This window comes from Oncorhynchus kisutch, linkage group LG14, assembly GCF_002021735.2.
Source record: "Oncorhynchus kisutch isolate 150728-3 linkage group LG14, Okis_V2, whole genome shotgun sequence".
Taxonomy (NCBI): domain Eukaryota; kingdom Metazoa; phylum Chordata; class Actinopteri; order Salmoniformes; family Salmonidae; genus Oncorhynchus; species Oncorhynchus kisutch.
This window is the reverse complement of record NC_034187.2, coordinates 51,845,580-51,867,083: the sequence shown is the minus strand read 5'-3', so window position 1 is coordinate 51,867,083 and position 21,504 is coordinate 51,845,580. Positions and strand designations below refer to the sequence as shown.

Sequence of the window (21,504 nt, the reverse complement as noted above, 5' to 3'; positions counted from 1 at the left end):
ATCTGGAGTTCTGTCAGTTTCCATTGGGTTCTGGGTCACTACCCTGACCAACGCCCTTCTCGCCCAATTGCTCAGTTTGACCGGGCGACCAGCTCTAGGAAGAGTCTTGGTGGTTCCTAACTTCTTCTATTTAAGAATGATGGAGGCCACTGTGTTCTTGGGGACCTTTAATGCTGCAGACATTTTTTTGGTACCCTTCCCCTGATCTGTGCCTCGACACAGTCATGCCTCAGCTCTACAGACAATTCCTTCGACCTCATGGCTTGGTTTTTGCTCTGACATGTAGTGTCAACTGTGGGACCTTTGTATATAGACAGATGTGTGCCTTTCCAAATGTCCAATAAATTGAATTTACCACAGCTGGCCTTCAATCAAGTTGTAGTATCATCTCAAGGATGATCAATGGAACAGGATTCACCCGAGCTCAATTTCGAGTAGCATAGCAAAGAGTCTGCAAAAAAGGTATTTCTGGTTTTCATCTTTTATAAATTTGCCCAAAAATCTGAACCTGTTTTTGCCTTATGTGGTATTGTGTGTAGATTGAGGGGAAAAATGTATTTAATCCATTTTAGAATAAGGCTAACGTAACAAAATGTGGGGAAAGTGAAGGGGTCTGAATTCTTGCCGAATGCACTGTAGCTAATAGAACACGTTTGTAAACCCACTACAATCATGCAGTACAGTGTACAGTCAAATAGTTACACCGGCAGGGCCTGGTGGTATGACATTAGTCAAACCAAAACCATACCTTGACTTGTTAGAGTTCAAGTGTTGGATAGTCATAGCCAGCTAGGTAACAGAGCATCCCTCTGTTTGAGCCAGGTAACTAGCTGCATTTGCTAAGTGAAAGTGAAAAATGACTAAATATATCTAGCTCTCTTTCTCCTCCCTTTTTGAAGAAGTGTATTTGTTTAAAACTGTTCAACTATTGTCTTTCTCTCTGAGTCAACTCACCACATTTTATCAAATCACATTTTTTCAATATGCGGCTTCTAATACAACAGGTATACCTTACAGTGAAATGTACACTTACAAGCCCTTAACCAACAATGCAGTTTTAAGAAAATATTAAATACATTTTTTTAAAGAGAGTAGAATAACAGTTAAAGAGCAGCAGTAAAATAACAATAGCAGGGCTATATACAGGGGGTACCGGTTCAGAGTCAATGTGTCGAGGTACTTGAGGTAATATGTACATGTTATTAATGTGACTATGCATAGATAATAACAGAGTAGGAGAAGTGTAGAAGAAGGGGGGGATGCAAATAGTCTGGGTAAAGGTTTGACTAGATGTTCAGGAGTCTTATGGCTTGGGGGTAGAAGCTGTTTAGAAGCCTCTTGGACCTAGACTTGGCGCTCTGGTACCGGTTGCCATGTGGTAGCAGAGAGAACAGTCTATGATTTGGGTGTCTGGAGTCTGACAATATTTAGGGCCTGGTATAGAGGTCCTGGATGGCAGGGAGCTTGGCCCTGGTGATGTACTGGGCCGTACGCACTACCCTCTTGTTAGGAATTTTATGAATAATCACTAAACAATATCTACATTTAAATAGAACTATAACTAATTCAACTCTACTCTGTTTTATATCTGATTAATAATGTTAATTCATAAGGAAGGGATTGTGTAGCATGAAACAGGGGGTAATTAAACATAATAAATACCATTCCAGCTGGGTTGGGGAGGAATGGATTGTGGGTTTTTAAGTAAGCAAAGAAGGTCGTTAACCTATGGTTGAACCGACTCAACTTAGCTCTGGGATGTTTAGATAAGGCAGCGAGTGTCTCCCTAGGTTTTCCATTATCTGGAACTGTCTGCTGAATAGTGATAGATGAAGACTTCAGACGTTAACCTAGATATAAGTGTGTGTCTGGAGTGAGCGAGCTAGGGGGTTGGAATAAACTTTTGAACCTGCTTTGTCCTGGTCGATAGGAGGAAGGACATTTTATAACCTATGACATCATATTCTGTATATAAACTGTTGTTTGTGGTTCCATGGGAGCGAGCTCTGAGAATAAATACTATTATCTAATTTTGTTAAGACTGGTCTCTGTCTATTTTATGCAAATAGGAATCTTACAAATTCTTATAAAATAGACTGAGTGAATTTAATTATAGGAATTATGAAATTCCGATGACACCTCTGTAGTGCCTTGCGGTCGGAGGCCGAGTGGTTGCCATACCAGTCAGTGATGCAGCCGGTCAGGATGCTCTCTGGTGCAGCTGTAAAACATTTTGAGGACCCACGGCAAATCTTTTCAGTCTCCTGAGGGGGAATAGGTTTTTGTCATGCAATAGGTTGGATCATGTCAAGTCAATGTACCCAGAGGAGGACGAAAGCTAGCTGTCCTCTGGCTACACCATGGTGCTAACCTACAGAGTGCTGCTGAGGCTACTGTAGACCATTGCAGAAGTGTTTTACTAAGTTATTTGGTGATGTGGATATATGTTGTCTAGTTTTATGTAAAAAAGGATAAACATTTAAAAAGTTTCAATTTTTATTAAATTCACTGAGGAGGATGGTCCTCCTCTGAGGAGCCTCCACGGCTCTATGCCACTACACGCTCAGCCATGCATTGAACATTGCAGTATTTTTTTGTGAACAGTGATTGAGTTAGTGTGCCTTCAGAAAGTATTCATACCCCTTGACTTATTTCTAATTTTGTTGTGTTACAGCCTGAATTCAAAATGGACTAAATAGATTTTTTCCTCACACAATCACGCAAAATCCCCATAATGACAAAGGAAAAACATGTTTTGAGACAGTTTTGCAAATATATATATTTTTTAAATGAAATACAGAAATATCTGATTTTCATAAGTATTCATACCCCCGAGTCAATACTTTGTGGAAGCACCTTGGGCAGCGATTACAGGTGTGAGTCTTTCTGGGTAAGTCTAAGAGTTTTCCACATCTGGATTGTGCAACATTTGCCCACTATTATTTTCAAAATTCTTCAAGTTTTGTCAAATTAGGTGGTGATCATTGCTAGACAACCATTTTCAAGTTTTGCCATAGATTTAAACAGATTTAAGTCAGAACTAACCAGGCCACTCAGGAACATTCACTACCTCCTTTGTAAGTATCTCCAGTGTAGGTTTGGCCTTGAGTTTTAAGTTATTGTCCTGCTGAAAGGTGAATTCATCTCCCAATGTCTGGTGGAAAGCAGACTGAACCAGGTTTTCCTCTAGGATTTTGCCTGTGCTTAGCTCCATTCTGTTTCTATTTAATCATAAAAACTTTCCAGTCCTTAACCATTAAAAGCATACCCATAACATGATGCAGCCACCACTATGCTTGAAAATATAGAGCTATGGAGTGCTCACGTCGGTAGCCATGATGTGCTTTGAAAGTCTGGTCCATGGCTCAAATCAACACCATCATCCTGGAAACCCTAGACCCACTCCAATTCGCATACTGCCCCTAACAGATGACGCCATCTCAATCGTACTCCACTTTCCCACCTGGACAAAAGGAACACCTATGTGAGAATGCTGTGCATTGACTACAGCTCGGCGTTTAACACCATAGTGCCCACAAAGCTCATCACTAAGCTAAGGACCCTGGGACTAAACACCTCTCTGCAACTGGATCCTGGACTTCCTGACGGGCCGCAACCTCAACCTCTCCCTCAAAGTGAGCCAGACAAAAGAGATGATTGTGGACTACAGGAAAAGGAGGGCCGAACCGGACCCCATTCACATCGATGGGACTGTAGTGGAGCGTGTCGAGTCTCAAGTTCCTTGGTGTCCACATCACCAACAAACTATCATGGTCCAAACACAGAGAAAGTTGTGAAGATGGCACAATAATGCCTTATCCCCCTCAAGACACTGAAAAGACTGGGTGTATTGATACACCATTCAAAGTGTAATTAATAACTTCACCATGCTCAAAGGGATATTCAATGTCTCATTTTTTTTTATGTATTACCCATCTACCAATAGGTGCCCATCTTTGAGGCATGTGAAAACCTCCCTGGTCTTTATTGTTGAGTCTGTTTGAAATCCACTGCTCGATTTAGGGACCTTACAATTATCTGTATGTATGGGGTACAGAGATGGTCTAGTCATTCAAAAATCATGTTAAACACTATTATTGCACACAGAGTTAGTCCATGCAACATATTATGTGACTTATTTAGGCTTGCCATTACAAAGTGGTTGAATACTTATTGACTCAAGACATTTCAGCTTTTCTTTTTTTATTAATTGTAAATATTTCAAAAAACATATTTCCACTCTGACATTATGGGGTATTGTTGACAAAATATCTCAATGTAATTCATTTTAAATTCAGGCTGTAACACAACAAAATGTGGAAAAAGTCAAGGGGTGTGAATACTTTCTGAAGGCACTGTATATTATTAGCCTAAATTATGACTCCAATCTGCTCAACATATGTAAAATAGCCTACTATTTCTACTAAGTCTCAATGCAATGAATGATGCATGAAATGCTTTATTATAAAGGTGCATTTTTATGGTGAGAATTTGGTTCCCCCAACTTAAATCATGCGGGAGCGAGGAGAAGGACAGAGGAAGAGAGAGGGACAGCAGAATACATGTCCGACTCCAAACCCCTAAAAGATAAGAGCATATCACCGCTTTAAAAACAGAGCTGAGAGCTCTCCATACAGAATGGTTCCCATATATTCTATAAATATCCAATGTTTTTTTTGTCTACCCTACCCCAAACCCATGATCATTTATATCAATAATGTAATTAAATGTTATATTCTTTGACACATTTATTGCAGTTACCATCTCACCAACAGCGGGTGCTGCAGCACCTCCAGCACCCATACTTCGCATGTCTATGCCTGTATGTACATGCATGTTCACACACAAATAAACAGTCTTGCACATCAGATATAAGCCCTTTGTGACTATAACTTCACATTGTATAGTAAACAATCGCAGATCAGGCAGATAGACATACCCAAGTGATCTGCATGTATTATCCAGCTCATCATTGACACCACCATTGACATCATTGACACCACACCAAGAGGCAGAAGAACAGCTGTATCTGAGGGGTTTGTTATATTTCCAGTATCGGACAGGATATGAATGAGAAGATTAGTGTACATTTTCACAATTCTCAAGATGCTCACAGAAATGCTGATTTGCAGGGCAGCTAGCTATGTATACTAGTGGCTTCTCTGTGATGCCACAGAACAATGCAGTATCAAACCTATTGAGCGGTGTCTCTTAAAGTGGCCTGAATACTTTCCGAATGCACATCATGGTCTTGCAGATTGATGATTAGTGTATGGAGGACAGGACCTTGCAATTTATTTGATTGGGGAATACTGCTCAGCTATGGTGTTATTGAAATCTGGACTAAGAAAACTGCATTAATTAATAAGAATTGACTGGCTACTACAAGCCATGTAAAGTCAATCCCACCACTACAGAACTTGATCACCTTTGTTACAGCATGATTCACGAAGGACCCAAAAATATGAGGAACGGTATTCCTGCATTGCCCAAAGTAGGCATATAATCTGTAGTAAAGTCATTACAAGCAAACGAGGAAATATATTTGTTATAACTTCTGTTCCCACCCTATAGTTTATACTTGACAACATATTAGTCATATAATAAAACCTACGTTTTTCAGATTTTCAGTTGATAACTCAAAAAATGTAGTTGTTGAAAGACAAACTACAGTATCCATAGACGTGTCTCTGAATTTGTACGTCATCAATTTGCCTACAACGAAAACCTCTGCAGTGGTTAACTGGGAGGTGGTGTCCTTTTAATTTACAACACTAAATATTACATTTTATTGGTGTGAAAATCACGTAACAGGGGGTAAGTTACCCAAATTACTATATGTTTTCATAAGAGATATGATATAGCTTTAGAGGACTTGCGACTAAAAACTGAACAAATTTCATCCGGCCTAGTTTGGACGTTGCGCCATATTGAATGTAACTGTTAGCTAAGGATGTAGCTAACTAGCTATCATTTTCTCCTGCTGGTCATTTCTCATAACTCTTGTGTATGCTACTAACTACGATTGTTGATGTGACATAGGTAATATCCTTATTTCAACTACCAATGTCAACTACCAATTTTATTTTAACTAACTACTGTAACGTTAGTCACACATTTGCACGGTGGGTAGCGCGAGCTAACTAGTAGGTAAGCTTCTTATAGTTAACATGTTCTGACTTAGTTATCTAGCTAATTGCTCTGTTATGTTTTAGAAAATTGTCTTGAGTGTAGTTAGCGACCTATAATATGTTTGTGTTGCTAAACTATCAAGTTCAGTCCGTTTTCACATAACTGAATTCAATCGACCCATCAAACTCAACTCTGGACCTCAAAGTCAAGTCCACTGTATTTTTTGTCATTGTTCCCATCTAATCATGGACTGAGTTAGACCTGGGACACCATGTGGGTGCAATAAATTATCAAGTAGAACAGAAAATCAGCAAGCTCCGAGGACCTCTTAGGGTAAGAGTTGCAATAGGCTCAAATCTATGTCTGTGTTGAATGTCTTTACCCATTAGTCTCCCGAGATGAGCAGTTCAGAGGAAGTGTCATGGATCTCCTGGTTCTGTGGACTGAGGGGAAACGAGTTTTTCTGTGAGGTCAGTATCTAACACCACCCAGAGTAATATTGTCACTCATTGACCAAAAAGTTAATGTCAGCTAAGACATGGGTGGCCAACCCTTATCCTGTGTGTGCAAAAACCTGATTTGGATAAGCAAGGACCTGATGGGCAGGTGGTGAGTTGAGGGCTGGAACAAAATCATATTATTCACAGCCACCTCTTACTACACAAACTCTTTCAAGAAGGAATAGGTCTGATATTTCTCTAATGTCTGTCACCCCTTCTGTCCTCTCCTCCATTGACAGGTGGATGAGGACTACATCCAGGACAAGTTCAACCTGACTGGGCTCAATGAGCAGGTTCCCCACTACCGCCAGGCTCTGGACATGATCCTGGACCTAGAACCAGGTCAGACCAACTCTGTAACCATCTCTGCTGCACTCGGAAGTACAGAACATTCCACACAATCGAGATCGGAATACCCATGTTATGGTTCCATCTAGGGTTGTGGCGGTCACAAAAATTGTCAGCTGGTGATTGTCAAGGAAATAACTGGTTGGTCTCACTGTAATTGACCGTTAATGAACTAAAACATATTTAGCATCTCCTGGCTTCCCAACAAGCCACTGATGCAGGCCTTTGGAACATCTACATTTTAAAGAGTCTTATATAGCATACACCTTCACAATAAATCCATTATTTATTTTAGACAGGTCTAAAGACCCATGATATGAAGAAAATGTAGTCCATTTCAAAAGAACAGAATAGCATTACTCCTTATGTTAGGTCCTGATCTAGCTATGCCAAATGGCTGTGGGTCATATAGCAGACAAACTTGCTTAGAATTCCGTGGTGTTATTTTGTAGTATCAAGAATACATTTTTTTATTTTTTACTTTAGTATTTTTAGTAAATATTTTATTTCATAAAGTAAGCATTTCACGCTAGGGCCTAAACCTGTTATATTTGGCTCATGTGGCATAAAATTTGATTTTAGCGTAAACTGCACCTCAGATTGCAGCCCAAATAAATGCTTCAGAGTTCAAGTAACAGACACGTTAACATCAACTGTTCAGAGGAGACTGAGTGAATCAGGCCTTTGTGGATGAACTGCTGCAACAAAACCACTAATAAAGGACAAGAAGAAGAGACTAATAAAAAGAGATTGCTTGGACCAAGGAACACGAGCAATGGACATTAAACCAGTGGAAATATGTCCTTTGGTCTGATGAGTCCAAATTTGAGATTTTTGATTCCAACCACCGTGTGTCTTTGTGAGACGCAGAGTTGGTGAACGGAGGATCTCTGCATGTGTGGTTCCCACCGTGAACCATGGAGGAGGAGATGTGGGGCTGGTGACACTGTCAGTGATTTATTTAGAATTCAATGCACACTTAACCAGCATGGCTACCACAGCATTCTGCAGTGATACGCCATCCCATCTGGTTTGGGCTTAGTGGGACTATCATTTGTTTTTCAACAGGACAATGACCCAACACATCTCCATGCTGTGTAAGGGCTATTTGACCAAGAAGGACAGTGATTGAGTCATGCATCAGATGACCTGGCCTCCACAATCCCCCGACCTCAACCCAATTGAGATGGTTTGGGAGGAGTTGGACTGCAGAGTAAAGGAAAAGCAACCAACAAGTGCTCAGCATATGTGGGAACTCCTTCAAGACTGTTGGAAAATCATTCCTCATGAAGCTGTTTGAGAGAATGCCAAGAGTGTGCAAAGCTGTCAAGGCAGAGGGTGGCTACTTTGAAGAATCTAAAATATATTTTGATTTGTTTAATACTTTCTTGGTTACTACATGATTCCTTTTGTGTTATTTCATAGTTGATGTCTTCACTATTATTCTACAATGTAGAAAATAGTAAAAAATAAAGAAAAACCCTTGAATGAGTAGCTGTGTCCAAACCTTTACTGGTACCGTAGGTACTCCTATTTGATTAATTCAGAGTTACTAATGTAACTTTAGTTGTTCTACCAACGTTGGGCTATACAGTGCCTTCGGAAATTATTCAGACCCCTTTACTTTTTCCACATTTTGTTAGGTTACAGCCTTATTCTAAAATTGTTTTCCCCCCAATCTACACACATTACCCCATAATGACAAAGCAATAACAGGTTTTTAGAAATGTTTTCTAATTCATAAAAACAAACAAATAATATTTACTTTACTCAGTACTTTGTTGAAGCACCTTTGGCAGCAATTAGAGCCTTGAGTCTTCCTTGGGTGTGACGCTACAAGCTTGGCACACCTGTATTTGGGTTACTCCCGTTCTTTGCAGATCCTCTCTAGCTCTGTCAGGTAGGATGGGGCGTGTCACTGCCCAGCTATTTTCAGGTCTATCCAGAGATGTTCGATGTGGGTGGAAATCTGGGCTCTGGCTGGACTACTCAAGGACATTCAGAGACTTGTCCCGAAGCCACTCCTGCGTTGTCTTGGCTGTGTGCTTAGGGTCGTTGTCCTGTTGGAAGGTCAACTTTGGCCCCAGTTTGAATTCCTGAGAACTCTGGAGCAGGTTTTCATCAATGATCTCTCTGTACTTTGAACCATTCATCTTTCAGAGTGACCCCAGTCCCTGCTGCTGAAAAACATCCCCACAGCATGATTTCCTCCAGACGTGACTCTTGGCATTCACGGCACAGGTTTCCTCCAGACGTGACTCTTGGCATTCACGGCATAGAGTTCAATCTTGGTTTCATCAGACTAGAGAATCTTGTTTCTCATGGTCTGAGAGTCTTTTAGGTGTCTTTTGGCAAAATCCAAGTGGGCTGTCATGTACTTTTTTACTGAGGAGCAAAAGCACTGGCCTATGTCAAGCTACTATCCCCCATAGTATAAAAGTTGACCTGCGAGGAAATAAATATTCCAAACATAGTCCGGGACATATGTGGGATGCGATAGATCCCAAATTAATACAACTAGCATTAAAAAAACTGTTTTACGCAATGTGGCTGACGCAACAGATCAGAACGTTTCAGCTTAATAAACTATTGATAAACTATTAAGCTATTTCTTCACATTCATAAGCACAGCAATGCACACATGGCAGTTAGACTATAAGCGTGAATGTTCCATTAGCGGAAAACAGTGACAGCAAATGCGATTATGCATGTAATGTTTTAATTATAAATGCATTTTTATGTTAAATGATCTTCCCCAAACTTGAAACTCACATACTGCTTATGTATGCCTTGTAAAGCGGATTCATGTGTTTGTGATACAAACCTTATCAAAATATATAGGCCTATGGGCTAGGCTGCACCTGCGTCTAAAACCTTACAGAGTACAGACAAGTTTATTATTAAGTTCACATGTTCAAGAAGGGATTTCTGCAGAAAACATTAAGTTGAAATGCCTCTCCTGTGAAGTGTCATAAGCCCAGCTTTCTGTAATGGGTCACAGTTATGTGCACAATTCTGCTTTTGTGAGTAATCTTTAAATGAAATCAACATTTATTTTACCTTTTATTTAACTAGGCAAGTCAGTTAAGAACAAATTCTTATTTTCAATGACGGCCTAGGAACAGGGGCAGAAAGACAGATTTGTACCGTGTCAGCTCGGGGGTTTGAACTTGCAACCTTCCGCTTACTAGTCCAACGCTCTAACAACTAGGCTACCCTGCCGCCCCATATGAATGTCCCCTTCCCCTCTCTCTTATAACCTGTTCCCTCTCTTTGTTTTACAGATGAGGAGCTGGAGGACAACCCTAACCAGAGTGACCTCATAGAGCAGGCAGCAGAGATGCTCTACGGGCTGATCCATGCACGATACATCCTCACCAACCGGGGCATCGCTCAGATGGTACAGCAACTAACCTTTTCTCTTCCAATGTTTGTTGAAAGGCTGCATGTCAAATGTATGCAGCATTTTTCTGGAAACGTTTTTCACGTTCTCAATTTATCTCCATCTCTCTTTCTCAGTTGGAGAAGTATCAGCAGGGGGACTTTGGCTACTGCCCCCGAGTCTATTGTGAGAACCAGCCCATGCTTCCCATTGGTGAGTGTGTGTTGGTTTTGTCTGAATCCTCTGTGTAAGGTTTTTATGTATCATATCACAACCATGTCAGATCCAATCTAATTTCCAAGAGACATGGATGAATACAATAGTGTACCCGAGCATTTCATAATAATTTCAGACCAGTAATGTGTCAAAATTCTTCCCCCTCTCCGTCCCCCTATCCCTCCCTAGGTCTGTCGGACATTCCGGGCGAGGCTATGGTGAAGCTGTACTGCCCTAAGTGTATGGACGTGTACACTCCCAAGTCCTCCCGGCACCACCACACGGACGGGGCCTACTTTGGCACTGGATTCCCCCACATGCTCTTTATGGTGCACCCCGAGTACAGGCCCAAGAGGCCCGCCAACCAGTTTGTGCCTAGGTCAGTACAACTGTGTCACCCTACAATAGGGGTGTGCATTTTCGAGTCCTGTCAACGTAATATACTGAAAGCAAAAGGGTCCTCGATCAATTTCTACTCATTGATAACAGATAACGTTCTAAGAAATTCAAAGTACATACCAGAGGAAAGAGTCATGTAAAATAAATGTTACCATTAATGCTAATCTCTTTATAGACACCTGTCACACTCTCATCAAGATGTAATGAATTCTCATGTCCTCACAACAGGCTCTATGGATTCAAGATCCACCCCATGGCTTACCAGCTCCAGCTGCAAGCAGCCTCCAGCTTCAAGAGCCCTGTCAAAGCCATCCGCTAAAGCCCAGAGCGAGAGTGGGAGAAAGAGAAAGGGATGATTGAGGAGACGGGTCATCCGCACAAAGCTCCGTACAGATGCCTCCTCTCTGTCCTGCAGACTTTATTATTTAGTTTAGATTAGGATGATTGAGAACAAGGTGTAAAGACAAAAACGCCCAGCTTCGATCCCGAACCCTTACACACACATACGCGTTTAGGATCCCATGCATCTACGTCACCAAACTCATCAGCGTCGAAACATAAAAGGGGTAGGGGAAGAAAGTCCATGGATGTTATTGGATTTGACGCTGCTGTTTCTTTTAGTGATATTACCACATGTTGCCCCTGTGAACTCGCTCCACGTTGAGTTGTTTTCGGTCCTGTCTTTGACACAGTTTGGTAAAGGGTCATGGTAGACCATCACCACTGGTTGAATACCAATTCCTCCGCTACCCCCCCCCCCATACCCATGTACACTGTGGCTGGCACTCAGAGACCGCTTGGTTGATGATGATGATAAGGACAAAGTTTGTCACTGAGGGTGTTTCCATTTCACCTCTTCTGTAAACCATTGTTTTACCAAGGCACTCGTGCAGGCTTGTATCACTCTTTTATTGTGTGATACTCAGAGGCCAGTGTGTCAAGGCGGTCATTCACAATACAAGTGTTCTGTCAAATTTGCCTTAAATTTTGAGAAACTGCACAGGTGCTGTGGTTTACAGGAAGTCCACATCTAGGACATAGTATAGCTGTGCATTTTTACACGCTAGATGTAGGATAGACACGAATAAACCTGAAATGAATTAAATGTTCTAGAAGGACCGGGAAAATACATAACAAAATCACCTGCTGTCTCTGTGTGTCACCCAAAACAACAGTCCTGTTTGTGCGGCACAGTGAGAATGTCAGCTCTGTCACATGTTGCTGGGTTAGTATCACTGCAACAGTACCCATCTCTCCACAAGTGCACTGATTTAACTGGTGTCCCTCCACACATTATTGTAGTATTATTTATGTAAAATCTAGTGACAGAAAATCAGTTTTTATTTTGTGATGCAGTTGGGGTTTCGGCGCCCTACTTCAGGTGTACTTTTGATTCCTTGTTGCAAAAAGTAGAACTCTTGATATGTTTTGATCCAGAACAATAAGGATGATTTGTCAAGATTATGATTAATGTGTGTTTGTGTTTTTTTGAAACTGTGGAAGAGTGACCAGGATTCAGAATTCTCAATAAACGTTTTCTTTTCATACAATTGTGTTGATTGGTTTATGTATAAATTAAATTGTTATTTCTCCATACTCACCATGACATTTTAATTTAAAACCATGGAATCCCTTGAAAGTATGGGTCTACTGTATGTCCCTCTGAATCTTTTAAGAGACACCACTCAATAGGTTTGATACTGCACTGTTCTGTTGCCTCACTGTGGCCAGTAGTATACATAGCTGCCCTGCAAGTCAGCAGTTCTGTGGGCATCATGAGAATTGAGAACATGTTTATTCTCATACACCGATACCGGAAATATTGTAGCAAACCACACAGATACAGCTGTACTTCTGCCTCTTGGCCAAATGGCGTCAATGGAATTTTGGAATGTCTGATCTGTGAAGGAGAGTGATGAAGTGCTGCATCAGATGACCTGGCCACCATAATTACCCGACCTCAACCCAATTGAGATAGTTTGGGATGAGTTGGACCCCAGAGTGAAGGAAAAGCACCCAACAAGTGCTCAACATATGTGGGAACTCCTTCAAGACTTGGAAAAGCATTCCAGGTGAAGCAGGTTGAGAGAATGTCAAGAGTGTGCAAAGCTGTCATCAAGGAAATGGGTGGCTACTTTGACTGGCATTGTACATCAGTATCATTGGAGAAAGGGATTTCGGCAAGGCAATTTTCTTGCCTGCCAAAATCCCACTGCCCCCTTCTATCTTGGGACTGCAAGGCCTGACACACTTCAGAATAATTAGAAGGGGGGGGGGGGGGGGGGGGGGGGTTCGGCAAGGCTATTTTCTTGCCTACCAAGAGTTTTTAGTTTTTAAGAATGTAGGTACAGTAGTAATAGTAACAATAATACATTTTAAAAAGTGTACTCTGGGTGAAAAAGAAAGTAAGTCAACATGAGTGCATATCCATATTCACAGTAAACTGTTATAATAATAGAAGAAAACAATAATAATACATGTATTATAATATAATAAACAAAACTATGACTATTTGTATTTTGTATTTATTATGGAACCCCATTAGCTGCTGCCAAAGCAGCAGCAATTTTTCCTGTGGTTCAGAAAAATGTAGGCAGTTTATACAATTTAAAAACATTACAATACATTCACAGATTGCACAACACATTGTGTGCCCTCAGGCCCCTACTCCACCACTACCACATCTACAGTACTAAATCCATGTGTATGTATAGTGCGTATGTTATCGTGTGTGTGTGTGTGTGTGTGCATGTGTGTGTATGCATCTGCCAATGTTTGTGTTGCTTCACATTCCCCAGCTGTTCCATAAGGTGTATTTTTGATCTGTTTTTTAAATCTAATTTTACTGCTTGTGTCAGTTACTTGATGTAGAATAGAGTTCCATGTAGTCATGGCTCTATGTAGTACTGTGTGCCTCCCGTAGTCTGTTCTGGACTTGGGGATTGTGAAGACACCTCTTGTGGCATGTCTTGTGGGGTATGCATGGGTGTCCGAGCTGTGTGCCAGTAGTTTAGACAGACAGCTCGGTGCATTCAATATGTCAATAATACCTCTCATAAATAATAGTAGTGATGAAGTCAGTCTCTCCTCCACTTTCAGCCAGGAGAGATTGACATGCATATTATTAATAAACAGCTACCCAGGGGAATTCCTGATTCTAGCTGGATTATATTTGAGAGGCTTCCATTAAAGAACACCCTCTGTGTTCTGTTAGACAAGTAGCTCTTTATCCACATTATAGCAGGGGGTGTAAAGCCATAACACATATGTTTTTCCAGCAGCAGACTATATTCGATAATGTCTAACAAGATAGCCCCCGCAATCATTTTATCATCAAGTTCTCTCAGCCAATCATCAGTCATTTGTGTAAGTGCTGTGCTTGTTGAAATTCTGTTTTTCTATTTATTTATTTTGAAATAGCATTGTCTGGTCAAACACCACTTTTTCCAGAAGTTTACTAAGGGTTGGTAACAGGCTGATTAGCTGGCTATTTGATCCTGTAAAGGGGGCTTTACTATTCCTGGGTAGCGGAAGGGCTTTAGCTTTCCTCCAGGCCTGAGGGCACACACTTTCTAGTAGGCTTAAATTGAAGATTTGGCAAATAGGAGTGGCAATACCGTCTGCTGTTATCCTCAGTAATTCTCCATCCAGATTGTCAGACCCCGGTGGCTTGTCATTGTTGATAGACGACAATAATTTTTTCACCTCTTCCACACTTGACTTTACAGAATTCAAAAGTACAATTCTTGTCTTTCATAATTTGGTCCAATATACTTGGATGTGTAGTGTCAGCATTTGCTGCTGGCATGTCATCCCTAAGTTTTCTTATCTTGCCAATGAATGAAAGTAATTCAAGTAGTTTGCACTGAATGTGCCTCCTTGAAGAATCCCCACCCCAATAGGTCTCTCCACCCTCAAGATGACATCCCCAGCACCTCCCCCATCCCCATCAACCTCCCCCACCCTCAACCACAAAACACAATAATGATAATAATAATAATAGAAATTCAAATGTAAAAAATAAAATATATATATATATATACACATAGACACACGTACAGTACATATACATAAACATATTCACTGGACACTCAACTTATCTCTTATCTCTTTTCCTACATCAGATATGCAGGGGACATTTCCACCTGGATGACAGCACATAATCAACAAGACGGAGATGCTCTTCATCAGAGGGAATGCCTGCCCATTCTCAGATGTTAGATAATCCGAGATGATCACATGTCATTTACATTCCAGCCCTTGTCAGCACCAGAATTGTCTACTTCAACTCACACCCTGCTGGAATGCCTGCATTCTCAGATTCCCATCTGTTATTAATCTCTATATTGTAATCAATAAAGGGTTTCAAAATGCTGTACTTTTTTTAACATATATGTTCAGATCATTCCTGAGAGAGAAGGGTTGTAAATATCTCCAGATGGGTGTTACGCCCTGACCTTAGTTATCTTTGTTTTCTTTATTATTTTGGTTAGGTCAGGGTGTGACGATGGTGGTATGTGTGTTTTTGTCTTGTCTAGGGTTTTTTGTATCTATGCGGTTTTGGTATTGCCTAGGTAAATGTAGGTCTATGGTGGCCTGAATTGGTTCCCAATCAGAGACAGCTGTTTATCGTTGTCTCTGATTGGAGATCCTATTTAGGTTGCTATTTTGGTTTTGTGGGTTATTGTCTGTGTAGTTGCATGTCAGCACTTGTTATTATTATTATCGTCATGTTTGTCTCGTTAGTATGTTTAGTGGTCTTCATGTTCATTAAATAATGTATTGGTCTCATCGTTACGATGAACGTGACAATGGGTGTGTGGTACCCTTCCTCACCATGCCAACAAAATGTTACTTCTTGTGGGGTCTTTGCCTTGGAAGTAAGTATGAGAGTATAAGTGATGTACAGTTAACCTACTGAAAGTCTGAACCTACTGAAAACTGTCAAATTATTATAGCTTTGTTGTTGTATACTTGAGAATTAGAATCTTAAGTGTAACACAATTTTGTTGGGGGTAACTGAAATGCCCATCAAACTTTTTTTCCCCAGTTTGCTGAATGTGTTCTGAAGGAGGAGTCGATTGTCTTTTTCAAATGGGGACAAAAATGTTAACATCATGAGAGAGGAAATAGCAGTCACACTCTTCAAACACTGGTATGTTCAATTTCTAATTTAATTTAACTGTAGATTAAAAAAACAAAACTTATGGCTCTTTCAAGGTTCTTTGATCCAACGTCTGACTAGATGGCCACTAAAACTTGTATTTAAATAACTGTTATAAGAAACCTATACTATTCCCTTGTTTCCTATTTGCGCTGAAATACATGTAATGATGTAGACTACTAGACATTATGACATTGCTAGATGACCTGAGCCAACTGTGCCACTGTGGGGAGATGGACAATGAAGACACTAACTGGGTAATTGCTTGTTCACTTCTTCTAAAGGCACATTTTTAGGTGTGAATTTGCATAAGCAGTAATATTTCTAGAGGTAGTACCTTTTGCTTTTTCTGATAATGAAATAATTGTAATTCAAGAATGTTTTTAATGTGTTAAATATATTAACATTTTTATTATACATTTCAGATTGGTTGTGTCCGCTGCCCACGATGGTTCCAACAGTCCTGTATGAAAACCATCCCACCATTGGAGGATAATGTCTGCGCTGCCTGTCAGGACTAGGTTAGGCTTGAGTTTCATAAATATAGAGATTAAACTTTCCATAAAAATTGGATTAATGTTCAGTTGAGCTGTTGCAGCTTTTCAATATTTGTTTATGCTATTTATTGTCATTTAATATCTTATTATGCAAAGATTGAAATTTGTATTTCATATTTTTTATTTATTTTTATTTTACCTTTATTTAACCAGGTAGGCAAGTTGAGAACAAGTTCTCATTTACAATTGCGACCTGGCCAAGATAAAGCAAAGCAGTTCGGCAGATACGACACAGAGTTACACATGGAGTAAAACAAACATACAGTCAATAATACAGTATAAACAAGTCTATATATAATGTGAGCAAATGTGGTGAGAAGGGAGGTAAAGGCAAAAAAGGCCATGATGGCAAAGTAAATACAATATAGCAAGTAAAACACTGGAATGGTAGTTTTGCAATGGAAGAATGTGCAAAGTAGAAATAAAAATAATGGGGTGCAAAGGAGCAAAATAAATAAAAATTAAATACAGTTGGGAAAGAGGTAGTTGTTTGGGCTAAATTATAGGTGGGCTATGTACAGGTGCAGTAATCTGTGAGCTGCTCTGACAGTTGGTGCTTAAAGCTAGTGAGGGAGATAAGTGTTTCCAGTTTCAGAGATTTTTGTAGTTCGTTCCAGTCATTGGCAGCAGAGAACTGGAAGGAGAAGAATTGGTTTTGGGGGTGACTAGAGAGATATACCTGCTGGAGCGTGTGCTACAAGTGGGAGATGCTATGGTGATTTAATGTTTGTTATCGAACTTAACTTTCTGTGTTATTGTGTGATATTTGTATTATATTTCTTAAACACACTATTTCAGAAACATTTTGTGTGTTTGTTTATACTCTAATTTTGCTTTCTGTGGCACACACTACTGGCCGAAATGTGCCAGGCCTGCAGTCCCAAGATAGAAGGGGGGGATTTCGGCAGTCAAGAAAATTGCCTTGCCGAGATCCCTTTCTCCAATGAAACTCTGACGTACAGTACCAGTCAATGTAGCCACCCTTTTCCTTGACAGCTTTGCACACTTGGCATTCTCTCAACCAGCTTCATCTGGAATGCTTTTCCAACAGTCTTGACGGAGTTCCCACATGCTGAGCACTTGTTCGTTGCTTTTCCTTCACCCTGCGGTCCAACTCATCCCAATCCATCTCAATTGGGTTGAGGTCGGGTGATTGTGGAGGCCATGTCATCTGATGCAGCACTCCATCAATCTCCTTGTTGGTAAAATAGACATTACACAGCATGGAGGTGTGTTGGGTCATTGTCCTGTTGAAAAATAATGGGCTGGCGTTTTGCAGACATGAATTCTAAATAAATTACTGACCGTGTCACAGCAAAGCACCCCCACATCACACTTCCTCATCCATGCTTCGTGGTGGGAACCTCACATGCCGAGTTCATCCGTTCACCTATGCTGCGTCTCAAAGACACAGCGGTTGGAACCATAAATCTGAAAAGGACAGATTTCCACCGGTCTAATGTCCATTGTTTGTGTTTCTTGGCCCAAGCAAGGTTATTATTGGTGTCCTTGTAGTAGTAGTTTCTTTGCAGCAATTTGACCATGAACGCAGTTGATGTTGAGATGTGAACTCTGAAGCATTTATTTCTCGGCTTTAATGTCATGTGTTCCCTCAGTCTGGTGAACACAACATCCAACTTCTCACAGTGCTCATCGAAACCCTTTGAAAAAAACAATATCATCCGGATACACTAGCAGAGTCAAGGGCCAGGTCTTCTGAGGCACTGGAATGTGGCCGGCGCATTGCATTACCCGACGGGCATACGGTTCCACTTGAACCGGCCAAAGGGAGTGGTCACAGCAGTCTTCATTTGATCCTCACTCACCTTAACCTGGAAGTATCCAACGTCGAGAAGATGCAGGAGTTGCCCAAAGCATCTAGGAACTCCTCCACATGGGGAAGGGGGTAAACATCCTTGCAGGTCACCTGATTCAACCTCCTATAATCGCAACACGAGTACACGACCATTCTTGATGAAGATGAATGCTAGCGAATCCTGCCGACTGCAACTTCCCTTCAGTGTTCCTTGTGACACCAAGTTGAACACCTGTTTTACTTTCTGGAGAACTTGAGGTGAGAACCATCTATGTCGTTGTTTAATTGGCTCCGTAAATCTCCCGTTGGTATACAATGTATCACCACTGTTGCATGGCCAGCGTAATTTTTGGTCTTGGAGAATACATCCTTGTGCTCTTCCAACAACGCCCTCCAGGTTCACTCCAATTGACACAGGTACGACGTCAGCCTTTACCTTGGTTACGCCAGTTTCAACCTTGTTCAGCACCTGGATGTGCAGGGCATTATCTTCTACCTCAATGGTAATTGGCTCTTTCAGATGAACCTCCAGGGGTTTGCAAATTTCAGCCAGTCTAATCTGGGGCAGCTGCCTAACAGTCTTGTCTGTAGCATTGAGCAGTCTCACATGCACCTTGCCCTCATGGGTGTGGGTAAGAACATTGGCCAACAGGACTCCATTTGGCAGGTTCGCCCCAGCCATCTTCTCTACCAAAACCTGCCACTTCTGCGTCGCAGGAACTCTGAATCGACCCTCAACGATCTTCTCACTGTACGGAGGGATTGTGACTTTCAGCTACCTTTTATAAAGCCAATCCTACCTGTTGGAGCAACATAACTGGTCTGCCTCTCAATTTTCGCCATGATGGCCTTCAGCATTGCTTTCTTTCGAGCCAGTTGATGGCGATCTAATTTTGTCACCCCTTCCTGGTAAGACAAGGAGTCCTTGAATGTCGCTGAGGACATTCATTCCCACGATGCCGGGTACCCCTCGTTTCTTCTCTCTCAGACGGAGGATTCTTCAAGATTAAGACACTTCCCAAGGAGGGTTCTTCCCATGCACTCGATGTTTGTCTCCAGACAGCCTATAACAGGAATCTCCAGCCCGTTGGCGGCAGGGAGACACACTCAATTTGCACACAAGTTCTGGATCACCATCCCCAACGTGCTTCTTAAAGTGTGTCTCAGTAATAGTGGTGACCTCTGACTCCGTATCAAGTAAACACCTCGCCTAGACTCCAGCGATTGCCACGTCAACTATCAGAGTTACCAAAAGCTTTAGAATTCTGACTAGCCTGGGTTTCTTTCAAAGAGTTGCAAACAGCTGACTGACTACTGATGGTTGATGGGCTTCTCTCATCCTGGTCATCAGTGTCTGTTAGTTGGCCCAACATGGCATGGTCCTCCCAGTAGTCTCTACCTGAACCCCCACCGAGATATATCTACCATTGTCTTAGTGGATTTCTCCTGCATGGGACCTGATCATCTTGGGGGGTTCGCCCTCTCTTGGTCTGGCAAACTTCCTGAACCAGATCTTCGCGACGAGCAGCTATCTTCTGAATTGCTTCTTGGAGCCTCTCTATGGTTATAGAAGATGACTGCGCTACTGCCGCAGCTGCACTCACTGTGCCTCGTGTTTTGTTGCTGTTCAATGCCGGGGTTAGAGCGTGGTTCTCCTCCACCTCTGACCAAGTGATGTCTTTTTCATCTCCCGATTTTATTATTTATTTATTTTATTTTACCTTTATTTAACCAGGTAGGCAAGTTGAGAACAAGTTCTCATTTACAATTGCGACCTGCCCAAGATAAAGCAAAGCAGTTCGACAGATAAAACGACACAGAGTTACACATGGAGTAAAAACAAACATACAGTCAATAATGCAGTATAAACAAGTCTATATACAATGTGAGCAAATGAGGTGAGAAGGGAGGTAAAGGCAAAAAAGGCCATGATGGCAAAGTAAGTACAATATAGCAAGTAAAATACTGGAATGGTAGTTTTGCAATGGAAGAATGTGCAAAGTAGAAATAAAAAATAATGGGGTGCAAAGCAGCAAAATAAATAAAAATTAAATACAGTTGGGAAAGAGGTAGTTGTTTGGGCTAAATTATAGGTGGGCTATGTACAGGTGCAGTAATCTGTGAGCTGCTCTGACAGTTGGTGCTTAAAGCTAGTGAGGGAGATAAGTGTTTCCAGTTTCAGAGATTTTTGTAGTTCGTTCCAGTCATTGGCAGCAGAGAACTGGAAGGAGAGGCGGCCAAAGAAAGAATTGGTTCTGGGGGTGACTAGAGAGATATACCTGCTGGAGCGTGTGCTACAGGTGGGAGATGCTATGGTGACCAGCGAGCTGAGATAAGGGGGGACTTTACCTAGCAGGGTCTTGTAGATGACATGGAGCCAGTGGGTTTGGCGACGAGTATGAAGCGAGGGCCAGCCAACGAGAGCGTACAGGTCGCAATGGTGGGTAGTATATGGGGCTTTGGTGATAAAACGGATTGCACTGTGATAGACTGCATCCAATTTGTTGAGTAGGGTATTGGAGGTTATTTTGTAAATGACATCGCCAAAGTCGAGGATTGGTAGGATGGTCAGTTTTACAAGGGTATGTTTGGCAGCATGAGTGAAGGATGCTTTGTTGCGAAATAGGAAGCCAATTCTAGATTTAACTTTGGATTGGAGATGTTTGATATGGGTCTGGAAGGAGAGTTTACAGTCTAACCAGACACCTAAGTATTTGTAGTTGTCCACGTATTCTAAGTCAGAGCCGTCCAGAGTAGTGATGTTGGACAGGCGGGTAGGTGCAGGTAGCGATCGGTTGAAGAGCATGCATTTAGTTTTACTTGTATTTAAGAGCAATTGGAGGCCACGGAAGGAGAGTTGTATGGCATTGAAGCTTGCCTGGAGGGTTGTTAACACAGTGTCCAAAGAAGGGCCGGAAGTATACAGAATGGTGTCGTCTGCGTAGAGGTGGATCAGGGACTCACCAGCAGCAAGAGCGACCTCATTGATG

At 41.4% G+C, this 21,504-nt stretch overlaps 1 protein-coding gene and 1 long non-coding RNA gene across 3 annotated transcripts; both read left to right on the top strand.

The window, feature by feature from the left end:
- The first annotated feature begins 5,680 nt into the window (after positions 1 to 5,680).
- LOC109903727 (casein kinase II subunit beta) lies at positions 5,681 to 12,524 on the top strand. 2 transcript variants are annotated; one of them, XM_020500618.2, is made up of 7 exons: positions 5,681 to 5,817; positions 6,522 to 6,602; positions 6,872 to 6,974; positions 10,265 to 10,380; positions 10,500 to 10,575; positions 10,768 to 10,957; positions 11,206 to 12,524. In XM_020500618.2, exons 2-7 carry the CDS (start codon positions 6,531 to 6,533, stop codon positions 11,294 to 11,296), a joined length of 648 nt encoding a protein of 215 aa, XP_020356207.1. In that variant the 5' UTR covers positions 5,681 to 5,817; positions 6,522 to 6,530; the 3' UTR covers positions 11,297 to 12,524. The 2 variants fall into 2 exon arrangements, with proteins under 2 accessions (XP_020356207.1, XP_020356208.1); XM_020500619.2 differs by lacking the exon at positions 5,681 to 5,817 and adding an exon at positions 5,950 to 6,042.
- A 3,154-nt stretch (positions 12,525 to 15,678) lies between these two features.
- Positions 15,679 to 16,883, top strand: LOC109903280 (uncharacterized). The gene is made up of 4 exons (XR_004202833.1): positions 15,679 to 15,857; positions 16,028 to 16,132; positions 16,317 to 16,398; positions 16,567 to 16,883. It is a non-coding gene; the product is annotated as an uncharacterized LOC109903280 (long non-coding RNA).
- Positions 16,884 to 21,504: the final 4,621 nt, after the last annotated feature.